The sequence below is a fragment of the Clarias gariepinus genome, chromosome 9 (assembly GCF_024256425.1).
Source record: "Clarias gariepinus isolate MV-2021 ecotype Netherlands chromosome 9, CGAR_prim_01v2, whole genome shotgun sequence".
Taxonomy (NCBI): Eukaryota; Metazoa; Chordata; class Actinopteri; order Siluriformes; family Clariidae; genus Clarias; species Clarias gariepinus.
The window spans coordinates 14,037,560-14,054,103 of record NC_071108.1 but is presented as its reverse complement, the minus strand read 5'-3'; the positions used below and the strand labels follow the sequence as shown (position 1 = coordinate 14,054,103).

The following is a 16,544-nucleotide window of genomic DNA, read 5'->3' as shown; positions in this document are numbered from 1 at the left end:
CATTGTTACCTAGAATATTCTAATAATCTTGGTGAAGGGCAAGCAGAAGATTCTGGAGAAATAAACAAGTGATGAGGGGAAAAGAGGAGATAGAGTGAGACATAGAGGGGAGGAAAGCAACAGCTTTGTTTGTTGACAGATGCTTCTGCTCTTATGGTCTGTTAATTGGAGACCAATGTAAACAATCACCCATGGCATCTGTCTCCCGCCATAGAGTGACACCTTGTTTCTGTCTTTTTCTCCCTCACTTAAATAGAACAGTCATCGAAACGCACAGCCACACCTGTGCCATGCTGTACCCTCATTTGCTTCTACCTGATGCTGGGGTGTTATAGCAGCATTTCAGGTTCATTTTCATAGTCAGTATTTGTGAAGTGGTACACAGGAGGTGGGAGAGAACGTGTGGAATGTTTTTTCTTTCTTTCTTTTTTTGCCCATTTATCTCTTCTCCATCGTGCATCTTTCTCTCTCCCCCTTTGCCAGCCTGCGCTGGTGTCGTCTCACCCTTTTCCTGCTGTCGAGTGCCACCTCCTCCCCATGTCACACTGTGCCCTCAGGTCATGCTCAGGAAACAAAGGACAGCTATCACACACTCAAATGACTTTTGGGGGAAACAAAGCAAATGTGCTGTTATTGGTGTACCCTCACTTGCGTCCCCTGAGAGACGCAAGCTGCTGGGGAGCCTCTTTGATCTACCCGCCATTCACCAGGGCTGTGCAGCTCTGTCAGAGGGCTTGCAACCCTTTCCTAATAAGACACCTTGATATGAACACGACTGACTCTTTTTATTGCAGTTGAGAAAATAATCTAAGAACTAACGAGTCAGTGTGTCAGTGTGGAGTTAATTATAATGGACAATTTTTTTTATCCATGTCCTAGTGCTGAGAAAACAATTATTGGGGCAGTCAAGCACGCAGCTTTGTATAATACATAAAGTTTTGTAGAATGTTGTCATGCATGACTATACTGTAGGAGTGTACACTTTGAGAGGTAATAATTGTTTCAATTAATTTCACCTCTTTTGCCATAACGCAAGGTTTCCTTTGCAGAAGAGTTTTCTAATAATAAATCTGATCTCACCAGGCTCTTTTCTAAGAGCTGGAAAATTTCTAATACTGCACAAGCTGCTGAAACACTTCTTTGATTCTGTTGCTTTTTGACATGATTGTATCAGATAACTGCCACAGGTTTGTCAGCTACACTCCCCATTCTATCACATCTCAAAGCTCTATTAAATTCAGGTTTGGTGACTGGAATGGTCATTGAAGTGTATACTGAACTCATTGTCATGTTCATGGAGCCAGTTTGAAGTGCTGTTTGTGTCATGGTGCATTATCATGCTGGATGAAACCATTATGAAAGTGCCATTAAGGAATGTTCCTATAATGCTCAGATAGGCTGAGGCATATAAATGGTATTTAATTAGTCTTAAACAGCCCAGAGAAAACATTCTTCATATAAGTATGCCACCATCACCAAGGAACTATGCTTTTAATTCTAACTTCTGTCTCTACCTTCTACACATGGCAGCTTAAATCGAGTTTCATCAAGCTACTCTACAGTCAGTCCGGGCTTCACCCTCCATTTAGTCTGTGCTCGCAGTATCCTCATCTCCCTATTTTTGGCTGCTGTAGTTTGTCTGCTTTTCTCGTCACCGCTGTTATAAAGAGTGTTTTATTTTTTTGTTTGTTTGTTTTTTTGGAGTAGCCTTTCTGTCAACTCTCATAATTCTCGGTCTTCTCCAAACCGAATCTCACCTAATGTTTTTTTTATTTTAAAATGTTTTTTAAAGTTTATCAGTTGCCGTTGAACATTTTTTTTATACCTGAGATTGTGGGAGATGAGAGAGAATTCCCCCATTTTCATATTTTGACATATTGACATATTTTGCCCTGCACATATTTTTTTAACCTTAAGCAATAATAATCAAAAAATAAGACCTTTTTTGTATTGTAGCTACTGTAGCTGTGTAATTTGTGGTTAAGGTGCAAAATAGCTTCCAATGTCAACACTGGGTAAACAGGTTTTCCATTCTTTATTGAGTACAGGAACACACATTTGAAATTCTTGCCTTTTGGAAAAAAAACATACAGTTGCCGATGGAACTGAAGAACAATGAAGTATTCCTTTAAAGTGTCTGGTTACAGTCACCTTAGATGAATTGCATTATATTAGTAATGTGGTAAACTGTTAAGGTCAAGTAAACAGAAAGTGTTTGATATCCTTTAGGATTTCCATAATGGTTCTGCTGTAATGCTTTTTGATTCTGTAGCGTAAACCTGAAGGTACGATTTAGTGTTAGCGGCTTCCCGCTCACTAACCATCCATGACACTCTGAGGCTTCTGTGTTAATTACTAGTGGGGATAATACAGGGAGGTCTGGTGAGCTTGGAATAGAGGTATTAATCAGACTGCAGTTAATGCCCTGTGATGAGCTCTTAGTGATCGCACAGTTTGGGACACACAGGTGTGAACACTGGCCCTATGTAACAGGAGAACTTCCCACTATTAGCTCACTACAATCAACTTAGTACTTAGTACTCTCTCTCCCTCCCTTACCCTCTCTTACTTTCTTTTGGATCTGGCTCAGAGAAATCCTAGTATGTTTTATCAGATTTTTTTTTTTTTGCCCTATGACCATGGCACCCCACAATAGTGTTGCTGTCATGTAGGTTAGCATGGGCTAAACCGTTATACGTCCATCCATCTGGCTGTGTGTTTGTTTTGGATTGGTGCATGTGTAATAACAAACAGGGTCTATCTCAGAGGGAAATGAGACACTCAGTGCTCACGTTGATGTGATCAGATTACTACAACTCTGGTTCATGGTTTTAGAGACACAGACCTCACACAGCGCGCACCATAGCCCACACACACCACGTAATCACCTAAACACACTATTGACATTTAAGAGAGAAATTCTCCCTACTAAAGTAAGAAGATGACAATGACACAGTTAATGGATATCCACTTTTTTTCTTTATTTTTGCATACTTAACGTTTCACAATATTGTTGTAAGACTGACTTTGTCATTTTTCAGTTGCAGTAGTTTAAATGTTTTCTCCCTCTCTTACCAGATAACTCAGTTAGACCCAGCATGGACGTTGTTGGAAGCCAAACTCTTCCCTCAGGAGACACTCTTTCTGGAGGCCAAAGAGTAGGACTGACTGCACTTGGACAAATCACACAAACAATGAAGAACTTTAGCATGGTGTCCACAGAGAACAGCCACACGTAAACACACTCACAGTGCGTTGTACATGAATAATGAGTGTTTATGATTCACACTGAAGCTTTCACAAGCACAGAGATACTGACACTCACTCACACACAGACCTGTCATGTTTTTCTCCATCCACTGATAAGGTAACAAAAAAAGAAAAAGGAAAAAAAAGTCATTTGGAGACAGAATCACAGGTGAGGACGATCTAATATGACTGCCTTTCAAACCTGTTTTGTGCAAACCAATAAGTAAATAAAGAAACAACCAGTCATGGTGATACGTGAAAAGCAAAGATGTATTTCATGAAAAACTCTGGACTATTTCTTTATTGGTTCCCTTGCTCTTTGGCCAAGCCCTGTGGAGTGCCAGCTATCTACACCCCCTCTTTACTGATGAGCAAAAATGGCTTTGTTCTCAACTCCTTAAAAAAATTCATAATGGTCAGTTTTCTTCCTTCCCTTTTTAGGTTTAATGCAGAAATAGTTTTAGTTGGATACATTATAAAATGTACATATGAACATGTCAATTTCATGGTGCTTTTTTTTCCCCCTCAATGGCAGTGTGGGATTTGGTAACAATAAAAGAGTCTAGAGTGTTAATTTGGATTTCAGAAAAGCAGGAAAAAGGTTGTTTCCTTACAATCAAATTAACAAGGTATGCACTGAGGGGCCATCTGTGGCTAAACTTGTGCAAAGAATTAGGGATGTTTATTGTGCCTTAGCCTATATTCATTTGTGGAACTTGATTCCAATCATAAGTTACGCAGTGACCTTTGGATCTAATAGTGTCATTTGGAAAATGAGCAGAGTGAATTCTTTGAAGTTCATTCGTTGTATGTTAAAGAGGCATGTGAGTTGCTAACAAGAAAAAATATATTTCTATTTGCAATGACCTTTATCTTCACAGGTGCAAGTTTTCTGGTTCATCGAGTTTAGGCAACAATATTTTTCTTTTGAAAATGTCTGATTTTAAAGCTGGTGAAAAAGAGGTATTAGGTTCTCATATAAAGCCAAACATGCAAAGGATGCTTTGTTTATTTTATCCATGATCTGTAATAGCAGTGACTGCACTGATCTGTCATTGGAAATAAATAAATTGAGCTGATATATATATATATATATATATATATATATATATATATATATATATATATATATATAAATGTTTTTTTTCTTTGCAATAATGCTAAAGGATTTTGACAGATAGGCCAATATGAAAGTCAAACAAATGGTTGGATAAAATTGATTCATTGTCATGTTTTTCAGCTGTGTTTTTCCAGACTTCTGTCTATTATCTGCCACAAAGGCTAATTTTCCCTGTTCAGCTCTGAGATTAAAAGCTTACTGCACCATCTGTAGCGCCGTTCATCGCACAACCAAATAGAAGAAGTTTGAGTGAGAGAAATGAAGTGCGAGTCCTCAGCCAGTCTCAACGACCTTGTGTGGAGCTTAGAGAGGTTGGGGAAACATGTTTGGGCATTGTGCACATTAGCTTGAGTGTGTTGATGCTTCTGTTTAGCATGCAACACACGTTTCAGTAAATGTTCTAAATGTAATGTATCCTGCTCGCTCTTTCACACAATGGAGCTATTTTACAAGGAATCTTTCATACAGTGGGGGACATTATTATTGACACTCTTGATAAAGATGAACAAAAATGATGTGTAAGAATAACCTGCACTTCATACTATGAGGAAAATACATGTAATGTATTTATTGTAAATCGTTAAAAAAATTGTTTTGTGTACTGGTGTGATTTTTTTTTTTTCGTTCAGTTTTTGTTATTTTACAACCTTTCAGCCAAAGTCCCAGTTGCATTTAGGCAATCAAGGTACTTTAGTTTATTTGTAACTGTCAATAAAGGCTTTCTTCAGGCAACTAACAGTCTATTGAGTTGGATGTGATGATGTAGCAGGGTTGAACCTAAACTCCAATATTTATTCTCTTTTCTGTGAATTGTTAAATACAGATTCCTCTCCAGGTAAGGCAAAATGCTCTGGGCGTGTCTGTGTTAACTCACTCTCTCTCACTCATCTTCTATACCGCTTAATCCTGTATTCAGGGTCGCAGGGGCCTGGAGCCTATCCCAGGAAAACAGGGCACGAGGCGGGGTACACCCTGGACAGGGTGCCAGTCCATCGCAGGGCACACTGTCTGTGTTAAATTACCCAGCAATTCACTTTCATTTCTTGGATTTCCACAGTGGTAATCTATTTAATGTTTTGGATCAAGTACATTTTAGACTACGGTTAAACCTGGGCTTAAAAAAAAGTTTTTTTTTTTTCCTAAAATGCTTTTAAATTTGATTCAAATTTCATTGCAAATATGTTTATTTATTTTTATTTATTTATTTTAGATTCATTTCTCTCTCATGGATTTTCTTTTTCCTTAAAGCTAAAGTTATCATCTATGCACTTTATTTTTAATATCTTATTTGTTCATCTTCATCAAGGGTGCCAGTACTTTTGCATGACTTATGAGAATGATGTTTTCAAAGAGGAAATACAGAAAATGAAGCTAAGTGTAGTGTGTTGCAATATATTTTGTTTATTTGTGTAGAGCAGCTAAAACCGATAAATCTAAAATGTCTTTATTAGATTTAGTCTGGGTTTTACTTGTTTTTAATCTTTACCTGAATTGCTGTTTTGCTATGTATTCATCTATATTTTTTAAAAATCCTTTTCTCTTGATGTCGCTCTCATTCCAAAGCTGCCTCTACATGGCTCTTAGATCTCATGCAAATAGTTTCAGCATTTATTAATTGACACAGGCTTCTTCCAAATATTTTAATTGATAACATTTATTAATTTATTACATTTTCTTATTTTTTTTATGTTGAAGTCCTTCTTACCTTCCCTCAATGACATGACCCAAAACCAGTATTACAATATTTATTTTAGCAAGAAAGAGACTGAAAGACAAACTCACAGATCACATTGTGTTCAAGATTACAATCTGTTAATGTGAAGTGAATGTATTAGACTGTGCATTCTCTCAGAATTTGAGGCCAAGAATCTTATGAAATCAGGAGAGTTAAGGACATCATGCTACTTCACCCTTCTGATGCTCTTCTGTATAAAAAGCTTGAGGACTATTCATAATATTTTTTATTATTCAAAAATTCAAGTTTTTCAGCATATATTCTAAATTTTGCATGCTTGAGTATGCTTGAAATAACAATCTAAGCTTTAATTCATTCATCCTGCTTTTGCTTGGTGTGAGTCTGTGCCAAAGTCTTGTCTGCGTGCAGAGAGAAAGGCGTTGGCATGTTAGCCACATAGCTTGTCATGAAGTTTCACTGATGCTTACTGGTTTATAAATGACAGGTAACTCCTTTAACCTGAGGCACTAATGCTGATTGTGCATCTCCTATGGTGTGTGTGATTACTGTTTCAATCACTGAGTGTTTCACTAATATGCACAGACATGGGCTTTGTATAAACACAAGACTTAATGGGTTGGTCGGAAGTACTGATAATGGAATAGAGTAATGATGTTACCTTCAACTTGATCCAACTTGTCTTTTTATTCACAGCAGGAGGGAGGGACGTACGGACGGAGGGAGGGTGTGTTTTGGGCAAAGTGAAAAGAGATCAGAGATTTCCACACCTCTAATAATAAGCTTGGTGTTTAAAAAAAAGTCACAATTTACTTTTTAATTGTGTTAAAAACCATTAAAGCAGAATTAAACACAAATTGTTTAAATTATTTAATGCTGTTAAATCCCATATTACAGGCCCAAACATTTCACTGAGTACATTTGATCAAGCTTACTCAATTCAAAAACATGCACATTTTCAGAATGATGCAGTAAACATATTGGCTTTCCTGATCTGATCTTATTAGTAGCAAATAATTTATAACAATTTTTTTTAATTAATTTTCTTGGTGTGTAAAAACAATAATTTAAACCTTTTTGTTATGAACAGGCAAACAACTTTAAGACGTTTTTTTTTTTAAATAAAACTATTGCAAAGCATATTACGTCTCCTCTCTTGAGACGTCTATCAACCAACTCACGCAATAAGATAACACTTTTTAGCAATCAGTGTTAAATAAAACTTATTTACATTTTGTGAACTGTTTGTCTTTGAAACCACAAAGGCAGAACAACAAGCCCCTTTAAACTATGGCGAAGCAGTGGACTCTGGTGACCTTTAACCTTCTCTTCCATATTATACGTGACCAGCGGTCGAACACTTCGACATCTCAATCAAGCGTCAAAAAAGAGGCGTCTGTCAATCATGTGTAGACTCCGCCCACTACATGGGCCTTGTGGTTCTGTCCCACACTACAGCACGGACTCAGCGCTGCTAACTCTCGGGTGGCGGCGCGATGCTTCGACGACAAAGGGGAAGCGTTCAATGATGTTTAACCAGTCTTTAAGGGTCAAGAATGCTGGCCCTCGGTAGAAAAACACAATTCCTAAGGCAGGCGCTGCCCCCACACTCCTTGAAGCGGCTTCTTGATCCCACAGCATCGCGCCTTTCACATCCACGCAGGCCGCCCTGCTAAAATCCCAGACTAAACTAACCTGGCGGGTCACTCAAAGTTTACTTTCTCAGACGCGCTGGCCCTTAAATACCCTCAAAGAAAATCTATGCGGCTTAAAAGATGACCACAAATTGTTCATTTCTCTGTGACTTTCTATGTCGCGTTAAAATCTTTTTTTTTCTTTGTGAAAAAGATTTCATATTCATATCAGACAATCTCAGTCATGGCGTGGGCTGCTGAAAAAGAGACTGAGACTGAGAGTTCTTAAAAGTTAAAGTTCTAACAATTATAAAGGTTTACATGCAGCTATACATCATTTCTTTGTTTTAGGCATCAGGTAGGTTTGCATGTTTCGGTTTACCTGTCCAATGGACCGCATCTGGGAAGCACCATGCAGATATGAACAACACAACATGTTGTAATTCAGTACGCCTTTCGTTATTTATTTAACTAAGATTTTTAAAAATCGTTACGTAAAAATTATCATAATGTGTATCATCAGATTATTCAATTCCTCAATATACAAAAATAAACAATTCCGTGTCTGAAAGCTAAACAATACAGAGAAGCGATGATATTTAATAGCGGTAACAGTGACATCCAAATGCAAATTGAATCACAAACAAAAAAAAGACAGCAGTATATACTGTGCAGTAGAGTATTCATATTCTGTGAATATTGATTGATCCGCTAAAATTAAACCTATGATTAGTGCAATCATTACTTCTACCAAATGACCTCAGCTGTATAATATCTCAGGGTAATTTTAAGATTTTTTTTCTTTTATTTCACAATTATAAAACAGTATATTACTAAAATATGTTAAATATATTTTGGACACATTCCTGCAGTAAGCATTTTTCATCAGTATGTAATCTTAATAGTTAAATACTAATATTTAACTTACCCGTGGTGCACATACGGTCCTCTTCCTGTAAAATCCCTTCCCCCAAATTACACTTACTGCATTTTACCAAATAAATCGTTAATATTTGATCAGCCAAACTAGTCTTAAAATAACAAAGTGGTAATAAAAAAAAAAACTTGGGGGCCAGAAATATATTGTGACTGCCACTCTGTCCTGAATACTAAATTTACCGGTCAGTCCCGTTATACGGTATTAACACTAATATTTAGGTCTAATGGAAAATCCACATTATTCCACGTCTATTAGGCGTTTTAATGATACTAAGTAATCTATAGTTATTCAATAAAACCATTGATAATAACATGGGCAATTTAAAACTGCGTAAAACTAACAAGTATGGAAGCAGTGGGGTTATTTTTTTTAAAGTATGAGTAGGCTAAATATTTGTCACTTGTCCATTTGCCAACACAAATCCTTAAAATATTTTATTCTGTATTATGCTATAAAAATTCTCCAAAAGTGCAGTGCCGTTAATTTACCATATTAACATCTAATTCAGCAGATCTGATTCAAGTACTAAGTCAGCCAGACCGATGTCTTTTCAAATAAAAAAGTTTATATCTTCTAAAAAATCTTACGAGTCCACATTGAATTAGTTAAAACATTATATTTTATATTTAATAATTTGTATTAAATATTTGGGATCTTCCTGTGTGTTTAAGTTGTCTAAAAAATTTAAACCGGCAAAAATTTGCAACTTCTTATAGGCACATAACCCAAACACTACTGAAATAAATGAATAACAAATATCCAAGTGTAAACCTAGTACACTGTGACGTCATGTGAGTTTGTTATTATTATATGTAATTATTATTTGGATAATTTTACTAATTCACCTATTAATTATGTTACTGAATCGATTAAACGTTTGCAGGGAAATAACAGTTGCTGAAACTTTGGTTCTTGCAGCTTCTCCCAGTTCTATTTCCCAATCTCATCTCAGGAGAAAATTCTGCGGAAGGGAAGGGGGAAAAAATCAAGCTGTGGTATTCGGATTATGGCGGCGTGGATAAAGCATTAAATGGGGCTAAAGAGGTTTGAATGGACGCAGTGGCGTGCGAACTGAAGCAGAGTAATTATTGCTTCATAATTGTGTTCTTTTCCTTTTTTTGAGCGAATCGCGAAGCGGAGCCCCACTCGGAGCGGTTGTGACATTTAGGAGGCCAGTCTTTGTGCTGAACACTTCAAGTTTAAAAAACAAGGGCAATTGAGTCGGCAGAGCTCAAAGCCGTAGCCATTGTGCACGAACACATTGAGTTTGGATTTGGGGACAATGCTGTTTCTCAAATTTCTAGCAAAAACCTATACTCCATCTGTGATCTCAGTGAGCGTTCTTTCACCGGGATCCTTCTTTTCTGTTAGGCTCGCTTTGTAAAGAGAGGCAGATGTGGAGGACTGGACAGTTTTAATTGGCTGGTACCTGAAACGCGCGCACGCAGGCGCGCAGCTTTCTTACTTCTAATTTAGTAAACGTTCACGCTTTATAGTATTTCAAAAAGCATACCATCTCAAGAATCTATAACTGTAAAGCGCACTGAAATGTAAATTTAAGCTGGTCAGGTGTTGTTTAGACTATGCTGTTTACATCACACATATTCAACTGTTACAATGGGGGGGGGATATAACAAAGTGCAAATGATCTCCTTATTTATGAAATGCATTTTTAAAAACTTTGAATACAATCAGGGAAAAGATAGCTTACACGCTGTTTAACTTCTTAGCCATTGTAAAGACTTATTTTGCGCAGTTTTAATGGCTGTGAGCTGTGCCTCGAGGGGGATGCCTGAGCTCGGGTGAGAGGCCTGCGCGGAGCGGCAGCTTTTTTCTTGTGAACAAGAGGTTAACAACCTAATGAGGACTTGGTGATGAGATGAAGCGTGTAAATGCGCACCGGTTTTTCGTGTACCCCCTGGATCTGCTACTCTAACCTCTGCTGCGCTTCGCACACTCTCACCGTTTCAGCAGGAGTTCCCGGGAGGCAGTGCAGCTCCAGGCCCGCTCGGGCCGGCCAGCGGCGGTGAGAAAGGTCGCCACAAAAGCTCGCCGGGGTACTAGAGGAACAGAGACATGCTGTTACATATGTTGGGTCAAGCATCCCTTTTGTGCCGCTTTCAAAAAGGTGTAAAACTCAGTCATCTGTGGAGTTTCTAAAGGGGATGAAAGGCCTGTATGGGTTTTTGATGCACAGGTCTGATGAACTGTTTGAAAGAATGTTGAATTTCTTAAGTGCTCACAGTCACTTTTAATTGCCCCGGGGGCATTTAATTGGAATTCAAAGATACCCATTCAGCTAAAAGTTTTGAAGTAGTCTGTGTAAGTTGGACTCTTATGTACACACACCCTCTACAAAAAAATAAGAACTCTTAAGGGTTCCTTGGTTTCCCCTCTGTGGAATTTTTAAAGGTTCCGTGTAGAACCCTACAACAGTTTTCATTGTCTTACTTTGTTGGAAGCTAAAACCCTTAGCTTTAAACCCTTCATTTTCCCAGTAATCTTTTCTTTCAACTTTAACATTTTGCGAGTTTTTATTAAATAAAGGTTCATTAATATAATTCGCAGGTGTTTGTGAGTTTGCATTAGATTAGTTTTTATAATAGCCTAATAATACTAATAACAATAATAACAATAATAATAATATGCGTTTTATTTTTTATTGTTCAGTACAGTTGGGAGCTAAAATGTTATACGAACATATTATGTAGTTACATAAATACCTTGGTCCTATGAAAATGTTCCATTTAAAATAAATAAATAAATAAATGTTTGTAAACAGATCTGCCCTCAGTTTGCCATTGAGGCAGACTCAATTTAACAGTCTGCTTGTGTTTTTTATTTATTTATTTTTTTATAATGAGCGCTGAATTGCTTCTTCGGATGGCTATTTTCAGCCTTGCGAGAGAGCTGCGGAGATAATTACTTTGAATGTCAAAAAGATTTAGTTTAATATCGTCTCTATTAGTGGTGCTGGTTCTGTAATTAAAGGTGTGGATGAGAGTGGCGGTGGGACAGATGGCATTTGCTTACAGTGATTCCGTATGTAAACACAGAGAAGCGAGTGAGGCGCAGGGGAGCGCAGAAACTGAGGAGCACTGTGCAGAATCCAGCGCAGGCTTTAAAAACATACACAAGTAGACTCAAAAAAGATGCTGATAAATGCACACCACATATCCTTCTCTTTATTTTAGAAAAGATACGAGGAAGAAATTGGAGAACATTTTGAAATTCATCATCGCTCAGTGTGACTGTTTTCTGCAACATCAGTATTTCAAAGGGAACTGTGCTGTATATCATGTTTTAAATAATCAAACTTAAGAGTTTATCAGGACCTTTTAAACAGCATGTTAGATAATGTTTTTTATTGATTGATTAATTGATTTACTAACTAACACTGGTGCATTTTTCCCCATAAAAATCATACAGGTTGACCCGTAATTAATTTGACACCATTAACGATCTGCACTAAACACTGCACTGTAAATATCCCAAAATCTGTTAGGCGCTAAAAAACTAAGTGGGCTAGTGTATATGTTTATTTTCGAACTTTAATTTAAGCCACAACTGAAAGAAATCTGTATATGTTATTTATTATACAAATTTATTTTGCGCTCGACAAAATTACTATCAAAATTGAGGTAATTTATAATATATAATTTATTGGGCGCATTCAGTCATTATTTCATATTCTCTCATATTTATTTTCTTAAAAATAAAACGTTTAAAAAATAAAGAAAGAAGGCTTTAATAACCATTACAAATGTGACTAAATACTGTTCATTTAAAACGAATATACTGTAGCTTTTTTATTTTTGCTATTATATTTATTTTTATTCATTATTTTATGTAACAACTATTAATAATCAGAATGGGCGAAGCCGTTATTTGATGTACAAAGTCAGCTGTGCTTGCGGCTTTGGGGTTGATATGACACGTAACACGGATATTTGTCACATCAAACCACAAATTACGCTTATGATATCAATGTCATGTCAGTATTTGCACAACATAAAGATACCCGAATAAACAAAGATAAAAGTCACAGCCACCCACAGTTAGGCTGTGTAAATGTTAGGCTATGTAAGAGAGTGTAACGCTAAACGCTTATTGGATATAAAAAAATATATATCTCTAAATATCTCTCTATAATATAATATAATATAATATAATATAATATAATATAATATAATATAATATAATATAATGCCATGATTAAAATACATTTAAACACCTTTAAAAATAACATGCATGGTGAAAAGTACACGAATATAAAAGTACCTCATAAAGTACTTTAAACAAACCTAAAAAAAATAATACGGCAAATTATTGCAACTCTATATAGTTTAATATATAAATATAAAAAATGTCATATCGTACCTATTAAATATTTAAACTGAATATAAGAAAGCAAAAAAATGAATTGCAACTTACCTTCGTTTTAACTCTGACGTCATCAGCTGTCGCATCTTCTATTAATTCTTTTTTTATCGTCTTTGTTTAACGGAAATAAAAAATGCTCGCGGTTTCTGATCGAAACACTTAAAATGATGAGCTAATGTTAGACTTAGTTTATATTTAAAACACTGGTGGACGATTTATAAAATGTGATATTTATTGATATATATATATATGTGTGTGTGTGTGCGGTTAAATAAAATTTCTTACTGGCTTTTCTGTCCTGTTTATTGGCATTGGCATTTCTGTGATAAAAGTTTTATATCTTTGCTCTGCGTGATGCTTGTTATTTGAGAAAAGGACGCAGGTGGACACAGTTGAAAAACAGACAAGCCAATCAGATTGCTCCGTCCTCCTTTAGCCAATGACAGGCGCCACATTGTTGTCAAATTTGTCTAATGAAAACGTAGGAGAGCAACAATAGAGAGAGAGGGGGATCTGTATCCACTGGCGATCTCTCGAGGAAGTTAGTGTCTCACGCTGGAGCAGGAAGAACAAGCGCAGCTCACATTCACTAAACGTCCTCGGCTCGTTAATGATCGATCTTTTGCTCCAGTCTATTTCTTTAGCTGGAAACTTATGTTTGTGAAACTCTTTAGTAATAACTGTGGAAACTATTTTACACGCCAGAACGCAGAAAATTAATCTATTAATTGTTGACTAACGGACTGATTGCGACAAAAAAGTTTTTATAACTGAGCCGCGACGTGTTTAGAAAAAATCTGATCACGTTTTGCAAAACTACCGTAAATTTTGTGCTTTCTTGTCGGATGCTTGTGCAGTTAACTTCTTTCACGTGCGAATTTATCGAATTTAAGAAGTCGGTTGCTGTTGTTTAACATCGACGATCGATCGCTAGTCCATCGGGGGCAGATCATGGATCTTCGTCCAGAGCTTTCTGGCGCTCAAGCGGGCACACAGGTTCACCCCGGGGCCGCTGCAGCCGCCTCCATCCCCGTGTCCATGGCCAGCAGTTTGCTGCGAGGCCCTCCGCTGCTGCTGCGCCCTGCGGAGAAATACCCTCGCACGCCCAAGTGCGCGCGCTGCCGCAATCACGGCGTTGTGTCGGCGCTAAAAGGACACAAACGCTACTGCCGCTGGAAAGACTGCATGTGCGCAAAGTGCACCCTCATCGCCGAGAGGCAGCGAGTGATGGCCGCGCAAGTGGCGCTCCGCAGACAGCAGGCGCAGGAAGAAAACGAAGCGCGGGAGCTTCAACTTCTCTACGGCACAGCAGAGGGGCTCGCGCTGGCCGCAGCCAACGGCATCATCCCGCCCCGGCAGAACTACGAAGTGTTTGGCCAAGTTAGCAACGATAACAGCTCTGGTGAGTAAATCTCCACCTTATCCTAACCATATTAGTTACCTTAATAAAAGAACACCCTTAACTTTCGTTAACATGATCAAAAATCTAATCAGTGTTTGCTTTCCTCCTTTTCCTTACTTTTCTTCCTCTAGAGTCTAGTATGCAGAAGTTTGAGCTATTTCCTAAAACTCCACTGTCAGGATCTGTGACTCCACAGCCTACAGCTGGAAAGTCTGTATCTGCTGACACTGAATCAGTACCTGGGATCTCATCCCCAGATGGACACCATGGCTCTGGTTCCGAAAACGGCGACGGAGATTCATACATCAGCTCTCCAGCTCCCAAACCCTTGAAAGACGGCGAGGAGACACCACCATCAGTAAGTCCACTTGGCTCAGACTCAGACACAGACAAAGATGAACAAGAGCCATCACCCTCCTCTACTTCATCTCGCCACATGAATGCGATTGACATTCTGACCAGGGTGTTCCCCACACACAAACGCAGTGTCCTGGAGCTCGTTCTCCAGGGATGTGGGAAGGATGTTGTCCAGGCCATCGAGCAAATCCTCAACAACAGTGGACAAGCCAAACCTCCAGAGGAAACCTGGTCAGCAGAGAGGGTCCTTCAAAGTGCCCAGCAGCCTTTGTCGTCTGCTCCAAGGCCTGTGTTACCTGGAACCATGACACTCAGCAACCGGTCAGCCTTCTCTCCACTGCAGCCCAATGGTCCACACTTCAGCGCTGACCCCAGCACATATCCTCTTGGCACGCCGCTGGGCCTGAACCCACTTCGCCTGGCCTACTCAGCACATGGCCGAGGGCTCACCTTCATGACCCCGTACTCTACAACAGGCCTGATGCCCACTCTGGGATTTAGGCCACCAATGGACTATGCTTTCAGTGACCTGATCAGAGACAGGACTCTCCTACATAAGGATCAGAGCTACACAAATGGGCTTTATGGTCCCCTGGTTAACAACACTCCAGAAAAACAGTGAGCAGCTATTTCACTGAGTAAAAACAGGACTGAAAAAAAGGTGACAAGGTTAATGTAGCCCATTCTCGAGAGAAGTGTTCTGTGTCTAAAAATGGCCTAAACCCCTTATATACTTATCTTAATGACATTCTCTGTACATACAAATTTTATGATTAACTCGCCTGACAGAATTATTCGACAAGCATAAAGTGACACTAGTGTTGGGGTTTTTGTTGACGTTTGTGCTGATCATGGTTACCAAAAAACTCTAATTGAAACAGATCTCGCTTGCGGGTGCTGGTTCAAATTAATCACATGGAGTTCAGTTTAAAGAGTAACCAGTATTTTCATGTGAATTGCGTATTTTTAATTTCTCACATATCTGTTCCAAGTCTAATAGATTATTTACTGAACGGATCAAGTCGATAATGGTGCAATGAAAAGAATAATTTTCTCCGTCATTTAAAAAGAGAGACTATACTAATATTATACGGATTTCAAACGTCATTATTTTAGCTGACGCTGTGTAAAATTGTGCCATGGTAATTTACCAAGACAAGTCTGTTAAGATTATTGTTAAAGATCTTGAAGTAGATTCTTTGACTCTTTCTGTGCTGTTGATATGTTGTGCTCCCACAAAAATATGTTGCATTCTGAAACACTATAATATCAACTTCAACGTCAATTGCGCAGAAAACGGTGAAAAAAAATTACGTTTCGTGGTGAATGAAATCTTGCTTCATTGTTACTGCTGTACATTTATCTATGTGAATTTTGATAGAAATAAATGTTATTTTATACTTAGATTCTGAGCGTGTTTTATTTATGTATCCACCTATGATAGTATGTAAATTTAAATACAGGCTCTACAACAACATTTATGTTATTATTATTATTATTATTATTATTATTAATAATAATAATAATAATAATAATAATAATAATAAATATTATCAATGTTATCATCATCGTGATTATTATTAGACTTAACGAATATGCCTAAGTATTACCATAGTAGCGTAAATCTGTGTACAATAAACCAGGCAATTTAAAAAAGGATGATGATGATGATGATTATTATTATTTTAAAGAACAGCCTAGTAAAATAAAAGTGTTTAATTTAATTATAATATATTTTATATTATTAATGTTTTATTCATTTTGTG

General features: G+C 37.7%; 2 protein-coding genes across 4 annotated transcripts in view; both read left to right on the top strand.

Annotated features, from left to right (window-relative positions):
- faf1 (Fas (TNFRSF6) associated factor 1) overlaps nt 1-5,110 on the top strand; it is a 76,000-nt gene extending 70,890 nt beyond the window's left edge. For both annotated transcript variants that reach the window (XM_053503615.1, XM_053503617.1), the window contains one exon: nt 3,079-5,110. In XM_053503615.1, coding sequence (XP_053359590.1) covers nt 3,079-3,162 — 84 coding nt within the window. In that variant the 3' untranslated portion in view covers nt 3,163-5,110. The remainder of the gene's footprint in view (nt 1-3,078) is intronic.
- Nucleotides 5,111-13,589: 8,479 nt separating this feature from the next.
- On the top strand, nt 13,590-16,184 carry dmrta2 (DMRT-like family A2). Of its 2 annotated transcripts, none has more exons than XM_053504290.1 (2): nt 13,590-14,421; nt 14,679-16,184. In XM_053504290.1, exons 1-2 carry the CDS (start codon nt 13,971-13,973, stop codon nt 15,398-15,400), a joined length of 1,173 nt encoding a protein of 390 aa, XP_053360265.1. In that variant the 5' UTR covers nt 13,590-13,970; the 3' UTR covers nt 15,401-16,184. The 2 variants fall into 2 exon arrangements, with proteins under 2 accessions (XP_053360265.1, XP_053360264.1); XM_053504289.1 differs by having other exon boundaries at nt 14,553-16,184.
- The last annotated feature ends 360 nt before the right edge of the window (nt 16,185-16,544 follow it).

Coding starts and splice junctions, on each gene's coding strand:
- dmrta2 (XM_053504289.1), top strand. CDS start 13,971: ATGGATCTTCGTCCAGAGCTTTCTGGCGCTCAAGCGGGCACACAGGTT. Junction 14,422..14,552: donor TAGCAACGATAACAGCTCTG/GTGAGTAAATCT, acceptor TTCTTCCTCTAG/AGTCTAGTATGCAGAAGTTT.